At 43.1% G+C, this 19562-nt stretch overlaps 1 protein-coding gene across 1 annotated transcript in view; it reads right to left on the bottom strand.

Annotated features, from left to right (window-relative positions):
* Positions 1–19562, bottom strand: part of COL4A2 (collagen type IV alpha 2 chain) — a 177841-nt gene that overhangs the window by 44475 nt on the left and 113804 nt on the right. The window contains exons 19-25 of the mRNA XM_004382955.1: positions 17678–17770; positions 15930–16090; positions 11157–11229; positions 10869–10975; positions 7190–7391; positions 6700–6759; positions 3463–3519 (exon numbers count right to left, since the gene is read on the bottom strand). Coding sequence (XP_004383012.1) covers positions 3463–3519; positions 6700–6759; positions 7190–7391; positions 10869–10975; positions 11157–11229; positions 15930–16090; positions 17678–17770 — 753 coding nt within the window. The remainder of the gene's footprint in view (positions 1–3462; positions 3520–6699; positions 6760–7189; positions 7392–10868; positions 10976–11156; positions 11230–15929; positions 16091–17677; positions 17771–19562) is intronic.

The raw sequence follows: 19562 nt of genomic DNA, 5'->3' as shown, positions 1-19562 counted from the left end.
TTCTCCGTTCAGGCTTCACTTTAGAATCTCCTGAGGAGCTTTTGAAACAAACACTGAAGCCAGGCTCCTACCCTAGTCCTGTCAAATGAGATTAGTTCTATCTTATATTATGTTAAACCACTCTTTTCTATTTCCACATACATAATTGAGGGAACCTGAGAACATATACCATGAGGAGCAAGTCTAGAGACAAGGCCAGATTTTAGCATTCTTGGTGTTTCTGGGTCAACCCCAACCTTCACATGACATTGCGGAACTCAGACACCAGAAGGTCTGGCATTATCCTGGTCATTGGTTTAGTCCAGAAGATTCACCAGAATCTTCCTGGTTTTTGCTTCTTTACCTTCTCCTCTGCTTCTCCTCCTACTTTTTACTTTTTTAATAAAAGAAAAAGATAGTGAATCTTTCCTCCAAGTCTTTGTTCAAGATTTGGAATATAAATATGACCACGGTTTTTAAATCTTCCCCTCTTTCTCCCCCCCTTATTGGAAATTCCTACTTCCAAAGTAGTTAGCCTTGCCTAGACTTATAAGGGTGTAGTACCCCTATCTTTGCTGAGATACCCACGTCCCATCTCTATTTACAGAGCTTTCGGTTACATTCTGACCTCTTGGTCTGAAAAAAGAAAAACAAAAACAAAAACAAAAACTTCCAGGTGAGAGGATTCATTCATATATTAGACCATTTTCAAAACTCTAAAGAACTATATATTTTATGGGATTATATAAATGAAAACTATCAAGGTATCATTATGAATATGGGGAAAGGAATATGGACTGGAAGGAGGGTGAGCTCGGTTTCCAGAACATGAATGGAAAATCGAGGGACTGTTAAATCGTGAGGTTGAGTAAAAGCCAGAGGATATCATCAGGATCCCTGGAGAAATTCAGGAAGATATTTACACAGATAGTTGCTTACGCAGCATAAACCTGTCTTTGGTATTATTTGAAAATTTGAGCAACAACAAGTAAAATATGTGGATTGTTAAAAAAAAAAAACCTCCCGAACATTGCCAGGGTTCAAGGACATGTAACTATAGTTTGGCAGAAGCCATAAAAGTCTTAAGATCTTGTGGAAGTTGTTCACTAAATTATCACAGTTACGAGAGCAAATCACCAGCACTTCAAACTTCGAGCCGCACGTTTCCTGTCCCTGTCAGTGCTCAGCAAGAAACAAGTATCTTTGTGCTCATGGTCCATGCACAGATTCACTTAAATTTAAAAACAAAGAGAGGGCAGTTTATGCTTTCCCAACTCATAGCGACCCTACAGGACAGAGTAGAACTGCCCCATAGGGTTTCCAAAGAGCAGCTGGTGGATTCAAATTGCTGACCTTTTGGTTTGCAGCCAATTGTTTAACCACTGTGCCACCAGGGCTCCAATCACCTTACAGACCAAGTATTAGGCTATATCAGATAAACCGATGCTTTAAACCTACATCCTCATTAAGCTTCATGGCATAAAAATATGTTTACCTAAATCCTCTCCCTTAACCCCCAATTTATGTATATTTTAGGGCCTGCTTCCATCCAGTTACTGCTGAAAATGGTACCGCTGCAGTCTCTGAGGCCTTTCCCAAGTCCCCTCCCCAGGAGCTGTCTCCCAGTTTGAAGGCTGCTGAATTAGTGACCGTGCTGGAACCCACTGCTGGGCATACTTCTTCAGCGTTACAGGTGGGAGAAAGGGCAGACTGTGCCGCTGTGAATAAAGGAATGATACCTGTTCCATTCTTAGAAGACAATACAGAGGGGTTTAACTGTGTTTCACGGTGCAAATGATACTTCTGCATTTTGTCTTTATTGTCCCCAGGTCTGGCACTGTGCCCTGGAAGACGCCTTTAAGGGCCAGGACATATACAGGAAGTTGACATACTTTTCCAATTAAAAAAAATTTTTTTTTAAAAATACTTTTCCAATTCTGAGAGCTGTTTATGCTGGTGAACGAACAAATCTGTCTTGGAAGAAGTACAGCCAGAATGCTCCTTAGAAGCAGGGATGGTAAGACTTCATCTCATGTACTTTGGACATGTTATCAGGAGGGAATAGTCCCTGGAGAAAGACATCATGCTTGGTAAAGTAGAGGGTCAGTGAAAAAGAGGAAGACCCTCAGCGAGATGGATTGACACAGTGGCTGCAACAATGGGCTGAAGCATAGCAATGATCGTGAGGACGGTATAGGACCAGGCAGTGTTCCGTTCTGTTGTGCACAGCATTGCTATGACTTGGAACTGACTCAACGGCACCTCACAACAACGACGACATCTTGCGCTGGCTTAGCACGTCACGGTTTATGGAGTACCTTGGCCACAGTTTATCATTTGAAGTATTAGGAGCATTATTTGTGATGTAGGAAGAGTCTAGCACACCTGTGTCTTTTACGGGTGGGGAGACTAAGTTCTAGAAAGAATAAGTGATAACTAAGATTTCAGTTCAGGTTTTCTGACTCCACATCTCATGTCTCGATACTGAATGATCTGAGTGACATCATTAGTGGGGTGTCAAGGCACTTCCTTTGCCCGGCCACAGTAGGCCAGAGAGAGAACTCAAAAGGACATTCTCCTTGAGCTGACCTGCTCTTGCTCCAGGCAGACTACTCGCTTTTCTTGGCTTATTGACACAGCACATTCCATCTCCTGCTTTCAGTGGTTGAAGGACACCCTGGAAGCACCCTCCGCTTTGTGCTCCCTGGTACTCATTCACCACCACGAAAAGCCTGGAGCCACTGGGGAACAAAATCCAGGTCAGAAGCAGGGGCCACCAGAGCAGCAGGGGTCTCCCAGGTCCCATGTCCATGGGAAATGCCCTGCCATAAAGTTAACTGCCATGGGTGACTCCAGAGAGTCCTCACTTACTCTCATGGGTGCTTATTATTTGGGGTGATCAGTACATGCCAGTGATCAAGCCCAGTTCCTCCTAGATTGAGAGACAAACTTCCTAGTCTTATTTATTTCTGTTTTCCTCTTAGTCAAAACCCAAAAGAAATCTTCTCCTGAAGGTTCTTCCCATATATCCAAGGACATAAAGGGATATTTAAAAAAAAAAAAAAGAATACATAAAGGGGTAAGCTTCCTTTCTAATCTTAAAAGAGGAGACTTCACTGTTAGGAAAAAATACCTAGACTGTATGTCTCTGTCACTAGACGAGTGCCCTCCAAGTTCTGTGCCATTTATGAGAAACAGCTGAGGGCGAGTCTTCTTTGTTGCAGGAATTTTCTCTCATAGCCTGGGGTTCAATGAGGTGCCAATGACCACACACTTTTTTAGTAGCAGTGAATCAAAGTGTGCTGCCTATAGAAACGCTAGTCATTTGTGGTAGCGTGCCAAGATGGCAGAGCCCTGCAACGCCCAGGGCTAGGGAGGAGTAGATTGGGGCAGAGGAAATATGAGCAAAGAGGAGGAAGAAGAAAAAATGAAGAGGTGAAGAAGAAGGCTGGAAGTGCTCTCACATTTACTAAAGAGTATTACCTGTGGGGCCTTGTGGTCCCAGCAAGCCAGGTGATCCTTTGGGCCCTCCAACACAACCTGGGAAGAGAGAGGAAAGTAGATGAGCTGCAGCAGTCTTTGACACTGAGTCTCATGGCTTTGGGTATTGCTAAGATCAAAAGCACCAACGGTGCAAACAGGCTACCATTTTTATGATCAGATAACTTAATGATTTAATTAATCTTGGTTCCGATGTAAATAAAGGTTTAATTTCATCGTATAATGAAATGAGAATCTTAATATAAAATGCAAATTAAGTAAGCATCGTCAAATAAAAGCTAGTACTGTAGTCGCAAATGATCCATTTCCTCATTTAGGGCAATAAACTGATCACAAACTGAGTTAACGTGGGTCCTCCCCAGTTAGTCAATGGGAACGTCATTCCTTTGTTGGGAAATGTCTATCACAGGACGGAGGGAGCTTACAATTTCAAAAGGAATTCTTTGGCTTCTCCTTTGTGACTCTGAATGCTTTCAGAATTAACCACAGCAATTAGCTGCTTTCAACAGTGCAGAATTAAACTAGGGCTGCAGTCATTTCCGGTTGGTATGGCTGAGAGCGGAGCCCTGGTGGCATGGTGGTTAAGAGCTTGGCCGTTAACCAAAAGGTCAACAGTTCTAAATGCCCCCTGGAAGCCCTATGGGACAGTTCCGCTCTGTCCTATAGGGTCGCTATGAGTTGAAATCAACTAATGGCACACAACAACAACAACCTTTATGGAAGCCAACTCTCACATCTTTCTCCCGCAGAGCAGCTGATGGGTTCCAACCACTGAACTTCCAGTTAGCAGCCGAGTGCTTAACTACTGTGCCACCAGGGCTCCTAGTTATTGGAAAAAGCTCCTAGAATATTGGGTATTTTCCCTGTCCTCTCAGCTCCCTGTTCTCTTCTGATCATTGTTCCTCTACTAATCCCTCAGTAACTTTTTCCATCCACTTTTCCACTTAGCTGCTTCCCATCTTCAACTTGTTGATGCAAAGGAGCTCCAGGACGTTCCCTCACTTTCAGAGACTTCAGCTTCTGGTTCACTGTCCCCCTCTTGGCTCTGACCCTTGACCCCTTAATAATCAGAGTCCTCAACACCCATGTAGATGAACCTTCCAACACTGGCTCATGGTTCCCCAGTCTTGTCGTCTTCATCCCACTTGTTATTAGCTGTCCATTGGCTTGGACAAATCTTGTATCTTGTCTGGTTTAGAACTGCTTTACATTCAAGACCTTGGGCTCTGACAATACTACGCATCATCATAATTTCCTTACAATCCATGTTTCCTACACCCTTATTCCTACTGAATGTGATTATTATCCACACTACGGCCTTTCAACTCTTCTCCCATCTCTAGTTTTCTAGTGCATCATCACCAATTTGGGATTCACTGTCTACTTGACTTGAGTGCCTCCATTAGAAGTTTCAATGACAGGTAATGATAGGATGGAAACCACCCTAAAAAACTCTCCTCCTCCTGATCTTCTAAACTGTCTTTACACTTACGCTCCCATCATGCTAAATATTGCTGAAGAAAGTTGAAGAAAAAGTGCGGAGCCCCCCATTAGTACACTCACCTGGCTCTCAGCAAATCCTCTGGTCCATCTCCTGTAGATTCCCAATGACATTTCCCACCCTATGGCTCAAACCCCACCTTTGCTGCCCTCACTCCGAGCAGATGACCTCAGTCCTGATTTACTGAGGTCAGGGCTGCTCTGGTCTGCTTCAGAACTCCCCCTCTGTGCTCCATGGCCCCGTCCGTGGTGGTCCCACATTCAGTCTTTGGTTTGTCTGGCTCTCCCGCTCTTCCTTGACCTTATTGCAGCAGCTTATTCTCGATCATCACTCACACTTTCACAAGACCCTCTCTTCCCTTCTCTGATGTTAAAATGCCCTGGTTCCCATCCTACTTCTTAAAGTCCATTTTTTGTGGCCTTGCTGTCCTCTCTTTCTCCTACCAACCACAGAATGCTGGCATTTACAAGATTTTTCTATGACTTTCTTTTTTGTGCTACGTTCACCAAAAGCTGCAAACCTGTTAGCCCAGTATCCTAAAAATAAAGGAATCTGATTGTCTTTAGGAAGGGCATGGCCTCCAGCTTGCCTGTTTTCTTTAGTCCCCGGAGTCTTCCACGGACGGGTGATCACATGTTTACATTACTGGTCTGTTGTCTGAAAGCATTTGAGTTAGTCATTCCTGCTTTACACACTCCTCTCTGAGGACCTGATCTATAATTACAGCCTCAACTATGACCTCCATGCAGGTGCCACACAAATTCTGTTGCTACATATCCAACCCTGACCTTTATTTTGAGTGTTTGACCTAAATTTCAACCATCAATTATAAATTACGACTATTCAAATGTTTTGCTAGCCTTTTAGACTTTGTGCAAGACTCAACCTCTTTGCCTCTCTCTTCAAAGTCCTGACCTAGCCCTGGCATTCCATGAGTACTTTTGACTCATCTTTCCCCGTAGCTTCCGACTTCCAGTCAGTTTCTAAGATTACCTTGGAGATGTTGCTTCTCCTATGCCAGCCAGGCCAACTTCCAAACAGTGTCTCCCCGTTCCTCTTTCCTACCACTGAACCTTGGCTGAGGATCATCTACAGATCTTATTCTCATCCATCAAAGCTTGTTCCTTCTAGCATTCATTTATCACTAGACCAAATTCTTCTCTTCTGATATCTGTCCGGACTCATTCTCTACCCTATATAACAAGCACATAATTCCATTTCCCCCATACAGGCAGTTGTTCTTGTTGTGTGCCATCGAGTCAATTCCGACACACAGTGACCCTATAGGACAGAGCAGAACTACCCCACAGGATTTCCAGGGAGTGGCTGGTGGATTCAAACTGCTGACCTTTTGGTTAGTAGCCTGAGCTCTTAACCACTGCACTACCAGGGCTCCATATAGGCAGGAGATGAGTACATGCATAAATTTTGAGTATAAAAATATTAATCTGTTCTTGAATTCTGACCAATATTATAAATCCGTGCAGATGTGCTTTATATTTGTGGGTACAATTTCATAACATTATGTTTTATTATGCTTGCCTTTGATTCTAAGCTGACACATACAGGGTACCAGCTCCAAGTTTTGCACATATTTATAGTTTTTACTGAAGCTCCATGCACGCTGCAGGAGCTGAATAAGCTGAATATGATGAGTCACATGTTTTATAAACCAAACGTTTTAAAGAGTTCTAGCCACCTGATCTTCATTACAGTACCTGGTTGGACAGCATCTTGTCCTGCAGCTCCAATGGGTCTTTTCACACCTGTCTCACAATCTAGAAGAAAGATACAAAGAAGAGCAAAGCAATTTTGGAACAACTGACAGTTACTAACTTATCCATGGGTGTGCACGTGTGTGAGTGTGCGTGTGTGTGTGTGTTGGTTGTGGTGGGAAGGCTGAGTATGGGCAGGGACTCTGAAAGCCTAGTTAGGAACTTCTATTCATGACCTCCATGACCTCAGCACTGGAGGGAGAAGTACTTTTTATTCCAGTGGGTGAGAGTAGACTGGTGATGGGCATGGGAAATGCCACGTTGGGTAATCATTTGTGTGTGCCAAGAACTGATGAAGCAACCACAACATTCTCATCTGACCCCACTGGGGAATCTATGCATTGCCAAAGCAGAACAGAGGACACTGAGGCACTAAACAGTGTCTGGTGGCTTTGAAAGAAAGAAAAAAAGAAAAAAAAAGATTCCTCCATACCTATTTGTGCTGGAGTGCCTGGGGGGCCAGGAGGGCCGGGAAAGCCTGGTGATCCCGGTATTCCAACATCTCCTGGAAAACCATGCTTGCCTTTTGGTCCTGGTAAGCCTAGTCCTGGAGGACCTGTTTCTCCTGGAATTCCCTTAGTTCCAGGTACTCCTGGATAACCTGCATCCCCTGTAGGGCCTTTGATGCCATCACCCTATGGAAAAATTAGGTTTATCTCTTAAAATATATACAAACATCAAATACAGCCATATTTCCAATTTCCTGTCCTCAGCTCAATGAATTCTGTGCTATGGAAAATGGAACAAACACGGGTCTAGAAAGACAGCAGAGGTTAATGGGACTTTACAGTCATGGTCTAACCAAGTCACAAAGATCAATGACAGGTCTTATACCAATTATGAGCAACACAATAGAAGACAGTTCTGAAAGGTATACATATATATGTGAGTGTTTATTTTTCTCTTTCCTAGCTGCTAGCTTTTGTACAGAATTTGGACCCTTATCCACAGAAAGAGTTTTGTATGAGACCAGGTTAGGTATGTTGTTGGTGTTGTGTGCTGTTGAGTCGGTTCCAACTCATAGTGACTCTACAGGACAGAGTAGAACTGCCTCATAGGATTTCCAAGGAGCAGCTGGTGGATTTGAACTGCCGACCTTTTGGTTAGCAGCCGAGCTCTTAACCACTGCGCCACCAGGGCTCCATCAGGTAAGGCAAAGATTTAGATAAACGAGAACAGGATCCTATTATTTTAATTATCATTGTGATTTAGCATTTGCGGCATAGCTACTATTCACAAGAGATAATAAGCTACCAAAGGAAAGGAAGCCTGTAACTCAGACACTAGAGAAAGGAAGAGCTGTCCGCCCATTAGAAACAAGGAGATTATAGGGTCAGAACGAGAAGCTGGGAAGTACTGAAGCAGTGACAAACCCTATTAAAAGAAATGCAATCAGATAAGGAAAACTGGGGTGGGGTATGGAAGAGGGGCGGTGAGAACTGGGGAGATTAGAAAGAATGATATTGTCATACACAGACTATGGACCCCTGCTTCACTGTGAGCAGATCTGAACAAAGAGAAAAGGCCAAAGGAAGAACAAGCCAGAAAAGCAGCCATGGAATTAAGACCCAGCCCATCCGCCACAGGCACTGAAGGGAACTGAGATTGTCTGATGACAATAAGAAATTAAATGGTGTTCTCCATTAAAAATTACTCTGTCTTTCATTTTCAAAGGCACCGATTATGAGCCATGTAATAGAAGAGAGGGAAGGTGTCGTGGGGCCCTTGTTGGATTAACAATCAAGCTCTCTTTATATTTGTATGACCTTGGTTAGATCATGTAACCTCCCAAGTTTAACCTTCTTTCATAGGGGGGATAATGGTAACGACAAGACTTCCCGTTTCACAGGATCGTTGCAGAGATCAACTAGTATAAAGCACCGAACTGACAGTGGATGATGACGATGGTGGTGAGGAATGGAGAATGTTCTGAGGCATGCTCACTGAGTTTTTTCAAGGCAGATTATTTATGTTCCCTTAGCTTCGGGATAGAAGCCCTCGTGGCGCAGTGGTTAAAAGCTATAGCTGCTAACCAAAAGGACAGCAGTTCAAATCCACCAGCCGATTCTTGGAAATCTTATGTGACAGTTCTACTCTGTCCTATAGGGTCGCTATGAGTCGGAATCGACTTGATGGCAATGGTTTTTTATTTTTTTAATTTTTTTTTGGGTTTAGCTGCGGGATACCAGTGAGCAAAGAAGGCAGCCTGAGTAGAGAAAAAAGGCCCCCAACTGAGAGTAAGAAACTGAGTTTACGTGCCAGCTCTTCGCAGCCTGCTCGGGAATCAAGACAGAGAAGAGCAGCCCTTGACGGCCAGGAGCTGGTCTGGGACGATCAGCCAGCTCTTAGTGTTGCTAGGAGCTGGATGGGCACTCACAGCTAGGCCGTGGGGTTCTCCTACTGAGTATAAACAATTCCACATCATGACATCAGGCAAGGCTACTCTGAGCCTGTGATGAATCAAGACCAACACCCCTCCCAAAACAAAAAACAAAACCAAAAAATCAAAAGACAAAATATAAAAAACTACTCAATATTCATGTCTGAATAGGTGAAAATATGAATATTGTTCAAAGCACAAAAATGATCAGTCCTCCTCCTACTCTGACGAATATGAGTTGACTGCTGGTTTTTTTACCAATTAGAGCATTGAAACAAAAAAACAAACCCTTTGCTGTCGAATCGATTCCAACTCATAGCAACCCTATAGGACAGAGTAGAACTGCCCCATAGGGTTTCCAAGGAGCAGCTGGTGGATTTGAACCGCTGACCATTTGGTTAGCAGCTGAGCTCTTAACCACTGGGCCACCAGAGCTTAGCCTCACTTTATTGTTCCTGCCTTCTAGATATGACTTACTAAGATACTCAATCATAGAATCGTCCTCGATTTCTGACAGCATCCAGTCCAGAGCAAAGCCCTGCTCTCTCAACCCTTCCCAAGGTGACTTCACCTAAATTGAATTCCTATTGTAAGTCATTTCCAACACTCTCTTCCTGAGCTGCCCCATGGTTTCCCATGGCATGCATTGTCTCTCACTGCAGTGAAGCAGTAAACCCAACTCTGTTCACTATAGGTGCGTCCTGGTGGTCTTTGGCTGGATGGCATTGGCCGAGTGGATATTCCACTGAGATTCAGATGAAGTCCTCTGTACCTTGGATGGGGACTCTCAGTTCAGTACTGATATTAAAAAGAAAACAAGTCACCTCTCTACTCTAAGTCTCATTTCCTTATCTGTTAAATGAATATCTCCAGAATTCCATCCAATTCCCAAGTGAATATAGTCTGGAGAGAAGCAGCAGCCATAGTTTAAAGGAAGCCATGAGATGGACTGACACCGTGGCTGCAATGATGGGCTCAAGCACAACAATGATCACAAGGATTGGGTAGGACTGGGCAGTGTTTGGTTCTGTTGTACAGAGGGTTGCTGTGAGTCGGAACCACCTGACGGTACCTAACAACAACGACGATGTTGTAAGGCCATTATGTTAAGCTGATTATTTTTGAAGATGATTTTCAAGGTTATTGCTAAAATTATAGAATATTATTAATAATCTAAGTGTTTCCGAAGAGCCCAAGAAAACCGGGCTTAAAACGTAATAGTGTTATAATAGAAGTCACCAACATTAAAGAAACGGAAGATCCGGGTTGTGGAATGAGGCAAATAAGTTGGCAAAGAAAAGTTAGGTAAGAAGTTCTGAAGAGGAGGAAGAGCTTACGGAGGCATGGTTTGAGAACCATAAGGAAGAGAATGGAATCTAGAAAGATGTGTTGAGAAATAACATTGTGGAATCATTACAAGAGGAAATCACAAAACTCTAGGAATGTCCACAGGAAAAGCATGGTGGGCAGGGGTAAGGTCCAGGAGGGAAAGGAGAAGAATAAGCACAACTAGCTCTTAATAGTTACATCTCTGATGCCAGCATTCTTGTGAAGGGGATGGGGGGGCGTGTCTTTGCATGCTATTAGACTTCCCTACTTTTAGCATTGGTGTTTGTTTATTGCAAAAATGAAACTGCACACCAAAGCCTACACCGTTTTCTTCTTAAGTGATTAGAGAACATGGATTATCAAGACAAGAGAGCTGAGCTAGTCTCAGCTTGTGGCTACTCACAGGAGGACCGGGGAGGCCTGGGAATCCATCGAGCCCATCACGGCCTGGGACCCCATCATCACCTTTCATTCCAGGCACACCTGGGATACCTGGTTGTCCCTTGTCACCTGGAAAGAGATTTGCCGTGGGAATCTATTCATACAGGGGAGATGAGAGAGAATTTTGCTGGCACGGTCACAGACAAACAATAGTTTGCCTGGAAGCATTGATCTAGAACACAAGGTTGCTCGCTATTTATTACAAACAGGTTAAATGGTTCTTGAATTGCTTGGCCATAAAAGAACTGACCTTTGGTTGTGATTGTTCTGAAGTCTCCCTTTATTCCTTTAGGCCCAGGAACTCCAGTGGCACCAGGGACTCCCTGTGGAAACAAAAATTTTTTTTCCTTCCTCCTTCACACTGTTAAAGACAGAGGGAAGGAGATAATGGTTTTCAGCTAACACAACTTGAGTTCCATTACCTATCACCTAGCAGAGCGCTACCCAAAGAATGTTCTGCAAAGCTGGAGATGTTCTTTATCTGTGATGTGCTGTCCCATACACTAACCACTAGCCATATGTGGCTACCGAGCACTTGAAATGTGGTTAGTGGGACTGAGGAACTATATTTTAGGTAATTTTAACTAATTAAAATTTAAATTGAAATAATCACATATGATTAGTGACTACCATATTGGGCAGTGCAAACCTAGAACTTTACTACTCCAAGTGAGATCCGGGAACTAGCATCATCAGCATCATCTGGGTGCTTGTAAGAAAACGCAGAATCTCAGGCCCCACCCCAGACCAAGTGAATCAGAATCTGCATTTTAACCAAGTCCTTGGGGAGTCACAGACTCATTAAAGTTTGAGAAGCATTAACCTAAAACACAAGGTTGTTTACTATCAATTATAATCATTCAGAGTTCAAGCAGGTAAAAACAAACAAAACAACTAAGCATGAAGAATAAGTACTGGTGATCGTTTAGTATTGAGAACAATAAATATAACTGACAGCTTGTGCTCAAACTGAGGTTAAGGTTGGGGAAAAAAGACTTGAGAAACGTATTTATTATAAGGACGCTCAAATTTTAGGCTGTAAAACCTAGCTTAGCTCTTTCAATGAGCAGAAATGAGCAGGTTGATGGTTCAGGACTGTATTTTAATATGTTTGGTAGGTGAGGTTTTGGAATATATTGGTAGATGTTATTTTCAAGAATATGGAGACATTTAACGGAATGTGACAACTGATTACGAGTTCCTTTCTCCTAAGACATTCCACAGATACTCGATTTATTGATTTAGCTCTTTGTCGAACAGGGTGGCACATTCTTTCAGTATCTAGGACAGCGTGTCTCACACACAGACAGCGCCCAGTAAACACGTTGGGTAAATGGATGGATGAATGAATGAACGCACTCAGTAACTGATCAACTCCTGTATTTCAAGCACTATGCCCCACTCTATCAGTGCAAATACTAAGAAAGCAGTCTCAGGAGTTCCTGCTGCAGTGGGGGGCTCCAGACACACACATCTCATTAAAATGCAAGATAGCAAGCATGATACCAAGGTGTATGAACAAAAATGGCGTGGGAGTGTGTGTAATGCAATTGGGGAGAGCGTGTGCAGCTGGAAGATTTTAGACATTCCAGGTGCAAAAAATGGGATCCAACTGACTTCTAGGAAATATTCAGTCATTTTATAAACAACCAAAGATCCCACTAATTTTGCTGTTCATAAGTTTGTAATTCTTACCATATATACCTTTTCTGAATTCTTGAGCAACTTTTATATGCTGAGACAACTTTGATTTGGACACTGTTATGGATTGAATTGTGTCCCCCAAAAATATGTGTCAACTTGGCTAGGCCATGATTCCCAGTATTGTGTGGTTGTCCTCCATGTGATCTGATGTAATGTTCCTATGTGTTGTAAATCCTAATCTCTGCCTGTGGTTAATAAGGCAAGACTAAGTTATGTTAAAGAGGATTAGGGTGGGATGCAACACCCTTACTCAGGTCAGAGCCCTGATCCCATGTGCAGGGAGTTTACCTGCAGTGTGGTCTGCATCACTTTTTATCTTACAAGAGATAAAAGGAGAGAGAAGTGAGCAGAGAGATAGGGACCTCATGCCACCAAGAAAGAAACACCAGGAGAAGAGTGTGTCCTTTAGACCCAGGGTCCCTGCGCTGAGAACCTCCTTGACCAAGGGAAGATTGATGACAAGGACCTTCCCCGAGAGCTGACAGAAAGAGAAAGCCTTCCTCTAGAGCTGATGCCCTGAATTTGTACTTCTAGCCTCCTAGAATGTGAGAGAATAAATTTGTTTGTTAAAGTTATGTACTTGTGGTATTTCTGTTATAGCAGTACTGGATAACTAAGACAAACAAGGTATCTTTTTTAAACTAGATGAAACACAGCACCTATTATTTTGGCTTGATTTTCCTAGCTGTTTGCTGAGAAATCTCAGGGCATGGAGCAGCAACATTCTTTAGACCTCATTTTCACTGCAAAGCTCTTGGGCCATAAAGCAATTATGAGCGCACGACCTTCTGCACCAGCAGCTCTGTCTGTGGCTGCGATTCTGTGTCATGAAGTACAGCCAGGTTGTTCTCATTGTCCTTGGCCAAATGTCCTCAGCAAAAAATCTTTTTTCTATTAAAATGATAGGCTTTTCACTTTATAACACTCTTGCAGTTCTCTTTTTAATTTACTTTTTCGAGACCCATGGCACACACAGTATCCCACCCCCTTTTTATGCCTCTGGAGTTCTTTGGGAAGGGTAGCCCGATTTTAATGCATTTAGCCTCAAAGTAGGAGCCTTTTGAAATGTGTGAAACTCAAAAATCCTAAGTGAGAGCCTCATTTTTGTGTAAGTTGAGGTGATGCCTCCCGGATGTGAGTTAGCTAAACTTTTGACAGGTTTGCCTTTATTTCTGTAAAAGAAGTCTCCTCACTATGTTTCTCAGTTACTATGTTCTCGTGAGAATGTACTTATCTCAAGAATAAACTATTGCCAGTCTTCACGCAGTCATAGTGGCCATTTTCTCCTTGACGCCATTCATTGTTTCCAGGTGTTACTGGCTCCCTGTTTTTCTAGCTTCTGAACAGTAAATAATACCTTTCCAATAAAGAATAATGCACTGCAGTGGTGCTTTTCAAGAGACTGGAACTCCTGCATTCAATCTTAGGGCCAAATTATTGTTTCCACGTATAGCAGGTGGAATGTACTGCTGTGAACAGTTCTGGAATATTCCAGGGAAGCTGTTTCTGCTTCCTAGCTGTTAGTACTGCTTTTGTTACAATGAAGAATACATATAGCGGTAATTTTCCTGAGATTCAAATTCCTTTAATTTTATTTATGTTGCCTTTCAGTACTGCTTTTGCAGTAATGAAGAATGCATTGTAGTGGTAATTTTCCTGAGATAAAAAATCCCTTGGCTTTATTTATTTGGGCTGTAAGTACTGTTTTGCAGTAAGGAAGAATGCATTGTGCCATGTTTTGAGAAGTTTCATAAAAAATAATAAAAAGGTTAACAAGAAGGAGACTGGAATAAAATGTATGTACAGTCACTGCCAGGTGCCGTCATGGTTTGCAATTTTTCAAGAAATACAATAAAAAGAATTGATTTTATCATTGACTCATATCAGTAGGATTTATGTCATCCAGGGTCCCCTGGGATACATGTGATCCCAGATAATGGGTATCAAAATCCACGACTCCTAACAAAAATTCTGAATTGGTCCTCTAATAGTGTGCCTTCATTAGTGAAAACATGCAGTGTCAAGAAAATATTCAAAGGAGAAAATAATTGGGTTTAAAAAAAGAAAATGTATAATTTCTTCACCTACATTTGAAATTTGTTTTGAAATCACTGGTCAGTTAAAACTTGCCAGAGGAGAAAGATCTACTCCAGATGACCTTTTTCATAAGGCATGAAATAAAGGTCTCGGACCTGATATATGCAGGGAATCCACAGACAGGGAATTGCATACATTCATGCAAAGTAAATTCATGATTTACTCTGAGATCTTGCTTTTTATGGAGTTAGGTAAGCCTTCGTGAAATATTAAACCAGTTCTACACCAAACCCGAAGAGATGAATGGTCAATAGTAATGTACTTGACATTCATAATGCTAAGTTTTTTTTTTTTTTAAATTTTATGGTATAATTCGCATACCATAAAATGTATCATTTTAGTGTACATTTTAAAGTGTATTAATTCAGTGCTTTTTAGTATGTTCCCAAGCTTGTGCAACTATCACCACTACTTAACTCTGGAACATTTTCATCACCCCAGTAAGAAACTCTGTACCCATTAAGCTGTCACTGCCCACTCCCCCTCCCACAGTCCCTGGCAACCACTAATCCACTTTATATCTCTGTGGATTTACCTATTATGAATATCTCATATAAATGGAATCATATAATATGTGGCCTTTTGTATTGGTCTTCTTCACTTAGCATAATGGTTTCAAGGTTCAGCCACGCTGTAGCATGTCTCAGCGCTTCATTCTTTTCAGAGCTGGATAATACTCCAGTGTATGGATATACCACATTTTGTTTATCCGTCCATTCACCAGCTGATGGATGTTAAGGTTGTTTCTGTTTTTTAGCTATTATGAATCATGCTGCTATGAACATCTGTGTGCAAACTTTCCCTTTTTTTTTTTTGGCGCATTAGTTGGAAGTTTACACAGCAAATTAGTTTCCCACTTGATAGTCTGCTGTGTGGAAGTTTTGGTGTGAACAAGTGCTTTCGATTCTTTGGGGTATATTCCTAGGAGTGGAATTGCTGGGTCATATGGTAACTCTGTGTTTAACATTTTGTGAGACTGCTGAACTGTTTTCCAGAGTGGCTGCACCATTTTACATGCCCACCAGTGAATGTTTTTTTAAGTTCAACTTGGCTTGCGTGGGTTTCTTTGAATGGGGTATGTGGTGACGAAGTGCGGCTGGTCCAAACCTGTGTTAATTTAAGAAATAAAAGTCAGGGATAGGAGAGCCAGCATAAGCGTCAAGGAAGTCTTAGCAGCTTTGTGACAAAATTGGTCAACAAGAGGACCTCTGTTCTCTCTCACCTTGAACCCCGGGAAACCGGGAATGCCGTGCTGGCCCTGGTCGCCCTGCTCCCCTTTCCTCCCTGGTTCTCCATTGGCACCTGGAAAACCCTTGGGTCCTGGCAGCCCTGGAAGACCCTCGATAAACTGATCTCCGGCACATCTACAGTCCCCGGCATCACCTGCCATGTGAGGAGGAGAGAGGAAGCTTGTTATTCATGAAGCATTTACTAATCCCTCTTAGCACTGCAGCAGATAGGAATACAAGATGGGGTCTGGAGGGTTGGGCTGAGGTGCAGGCAATATGGATGAAACACCTACGCTGTGATAGGCACCTTATATACGTGATCTACTCAGTTCGTCACAGAATCCTGTGGCAGGGATTATCATGCCCATTTCTTAGATGAGGAAAGTGAAGCTAACAGTAAGTTACCCAAGCTATCAGTCACGGTCACTTCAGGAAGCAGACTTCTACTCAGATGTTTACTGAAAAGACTTAAAAAATGGGTGGGGGGGCTGCCCGGTAGGAGCTGTAGCCTAGGAGGTATGCAGCCATTGCCAGAACTGTGGCTCCAAGGCTGTGAGTAGGGAAGAAATACCCAGACCTCGCTCCTGTCCTGTCATTGGCTGAACCTGGGGACCCAAGGGAACACCATGCTGTTGGTAGGGGTCAGCTCCCTCAGGGCATAGATCATGGCAGGGTAGGGCTGAGTTATACAGCTCATAAATGGGAATGTCTGAGTCCAAGTTGGTTGCATTCCCAGTGGGCGCTGAACGCACGCACACATCCCCACACATATCAGAAAGGTCACTGTGTGACTCTGTGCCACCACGTGTTGTCCATTATGGGATGGGAGAGCTCAGCAAGGACCCTAGTGGTAGCAGACAGCCTAGCACACAGAGGGGGCACCACTGAGCCAGACCTACTCTGGAAAGATGGCCTCGAGGGGGCGCCCTTGAGGTGGGTGTGGAGTCTAAGAGGTATAGCAGGAAGCATAACGTGCAAGGAGAGCTGAGTTCTAATTTAGTCTCTACCACTGACTGGGAGTGAGATCCTGGGTGAGGCACTTTGCTTCTCTGAGTCTCAGTCTCCTTGCCTGCTAACATAATACCTAACTCAGGAGTCATCATTAGGATCAAAAGAGATGGTTAATGTACAAGCACTCTGCAATGGACAGGAGCCCTGGTGGTGTAGTGGTTACATGCTTGTCTGCAGTTAGAACCCACCAGCCACTCCATGGGAGAAAGATGTGGCAGTCTGCTTCCATAAAGATTACAGCCTTTGAAACCCTACGGGCAGTTCTACTCTGTCCAGTAGGGTCACTATGAGTCAGAATTCACTTGATGGCACTGGGTTTGGTTTGGTTTGGTTTTTGCAATGGATACAGTCCTTTGCAAACACCTATTACATGGTCTTGAAACTGATTACTTGAGAGGAATCACCTGAATTCAGCCTAGGAAATAACTGTTCATCTTTTTTTGCCAAGGACTGGGCTCTGCACTTCTTGGAAAGTCAGTTATAAATGTGGCTTAACAGAAAAGGGTAGCAACGTGGGTGTTGGCCACTCAGAAAACCCAGTTGATTTCATGCACCTTATTTTTAGTGCAATATCCATGGGAGAAAGAGGCTACCACAACAACACAGGGTCAGTTTTATTTCAGGATAACGTGAAAAGGGGAATGGGTTTAACCTTCTGGAAGTCGAGGTTGATTTAGAAAGGCCAGGATGGTTTCCACCTCCACTGCTGTTTCCCCCAGACATTCCTTACCTTTCCATCCTTTCTGTCCACGAGCCCCAGGGAACCCAGAAGGCCCTGGGTAGCCCACTGTTCCTGACACTCCTTTAAGTCCGAAAAGAAAACCTGTAGAGGAGACCCACAAGGAGAGGAAGATCAGCAGACCTTGGAGAGACCCAACATCTCACCGAACCCAGTGTTGGGAAGGTTTTCAGCTAAGTCTCCCAAGACAGAATAAAAATGACCCATCAACTCCAATTCCCTCCCCAAACACCTTTTAAGAAAGACTTAAGACTGTTCTGTGGTCACAGCTTTCAGGGTTGTGAAGAAATCTAAGCGTCTACGAATTCAGTTTTTCCATTAAAGTCTAGAGATACAAATCTTTCCTTTTGAGAAAAATCGAGTCCGAAGAAAGGTTTGAATTTTTTGATCATGTATTTTGTTTATGTGCTAAAGACTTGGATTCCAAGACTACCACACATTTTTGATTCCCCAAAAGAAAAAGAAAAAAATAAAGAGTGATATTAAAATAACTCACTCTTCTGTCCTTTACCCTGGAATGGGTGCTCATGTATGCATATGCCTCCTCCAGCACCCCCACCACACACACCCTCACTTTCACTTCTTTGTATGCACGCACATACACACATGCAGTTATTGTAACTAATGCTGATAACGTGAGACTGATCTGGATTGCAGCGTTAACCTCGAGGAACGTTCTCCCCCCACGCCTCCTGATCCACCATCCCTAACAAGGTTCAGGGTACTTTAGAAGTCCCGCCCCATATTCAGCGTTCCAGTAATTTCATGCAGGTATACACTGAGGTGAGGAGCCCTGGTGGCCCAGTGGTTAGGAGCTTGCCTGCTATCCAAAAGGTCAGCAGTTCAAATCCACCAGCCGCTCCTTGGAATCTCTATGGGGCAGTTCTACTCTGCCCTATAGGGTTGCTATGAGTCAGAATCGACTCTATGGCAATGGGTTATATGAGGTGAAGGTGTAAGAAATATATCTTAAAAGCCAACAAAATTCTTGATCTCACATTCGAGAGGAACGCCATCTTGTGGTAGAGGTTTGCACACGTCCATGAAATGAAAACCACTGCTGGATTACGGAATCCAAATGTCTCCATAACCCATTCTTTTCTCTTCCTCACTGTTAAATCTACTAGTGATCATAAGCTCCAATGATCAAATAAAAATCCTCCAAACAGATTAAAACACTCTATTTCCACATCTACCACATGGTGCCCGAGAAGAGGAGAGAACAAAGCTATTAAGGAATTAGGAAGGAGAGGTGAACACTGGATTTTAAAAACTTTCGCTACCTGTAGAAAAGGGAGCACAGAACTCAAATTCTAGTAAAAAGGCCAGACTTAATGGTTTGATTGAGACTGGAGGGACCCTGGAAGACATGGCCCTCGGACTCTCTGTTAGCCCAAAACTAAAACTACTCCCGAGGCCAACTCTTCAGACGAAGATTGGACTGGACTATGGGACATAAAATGATGCTCGTGAAGAGTGTGCTTCTTAGCTCGAGTAGATACATGAGACTAAATGGGCAGCTTCTGTCCGGAGGTGAGATGAGAAGGCAGAGAGGGTCAGGAGCTGGTTGAACAGACATGGGAAATCAGGGGTGGAAAGCAGGAGTGTGCTGTCACAGTATAGGGAGAGCAACTAGGGTCACATAGCAATGTATGTATAGATTTTGTAGGAGAGACTAATCTGAATTGGAAACTTTCACTTAAAGCACAATAATTAAAAACAAAACAAAACTTTAGCTACCTGCTTGGGAAGATGACACCAGAATTTGAATGTCGGAGTGCTCCTGGGTAACTATAAATATTTATGGAAAGGCAGCAATGAATAATGTCCCATGTAACTTGATGTCATTACGCATTTAACATACTTTCATTCATTC

The sequence above is a fragment of the Trichechus manatus genome, unplaced genomic scaffold (assembly GCF_000243295.1).
Source record: "Trichechus manatus latirostris isolate Lorelei unplaced genomic scaffold, TriManLat1.0 scaffold00102, whole genome shotgun sequence".
In the NCBI taxonomy this organism is placed as follows: Eukaryota; Metazoa; Chordata; class Mammalia; order Sirenia; family Trichechidae; genus Trichechus; species Trichechus manatus.
This window is presented reverse-complemented; position numbering and strand designations above follow the sequence as displayed.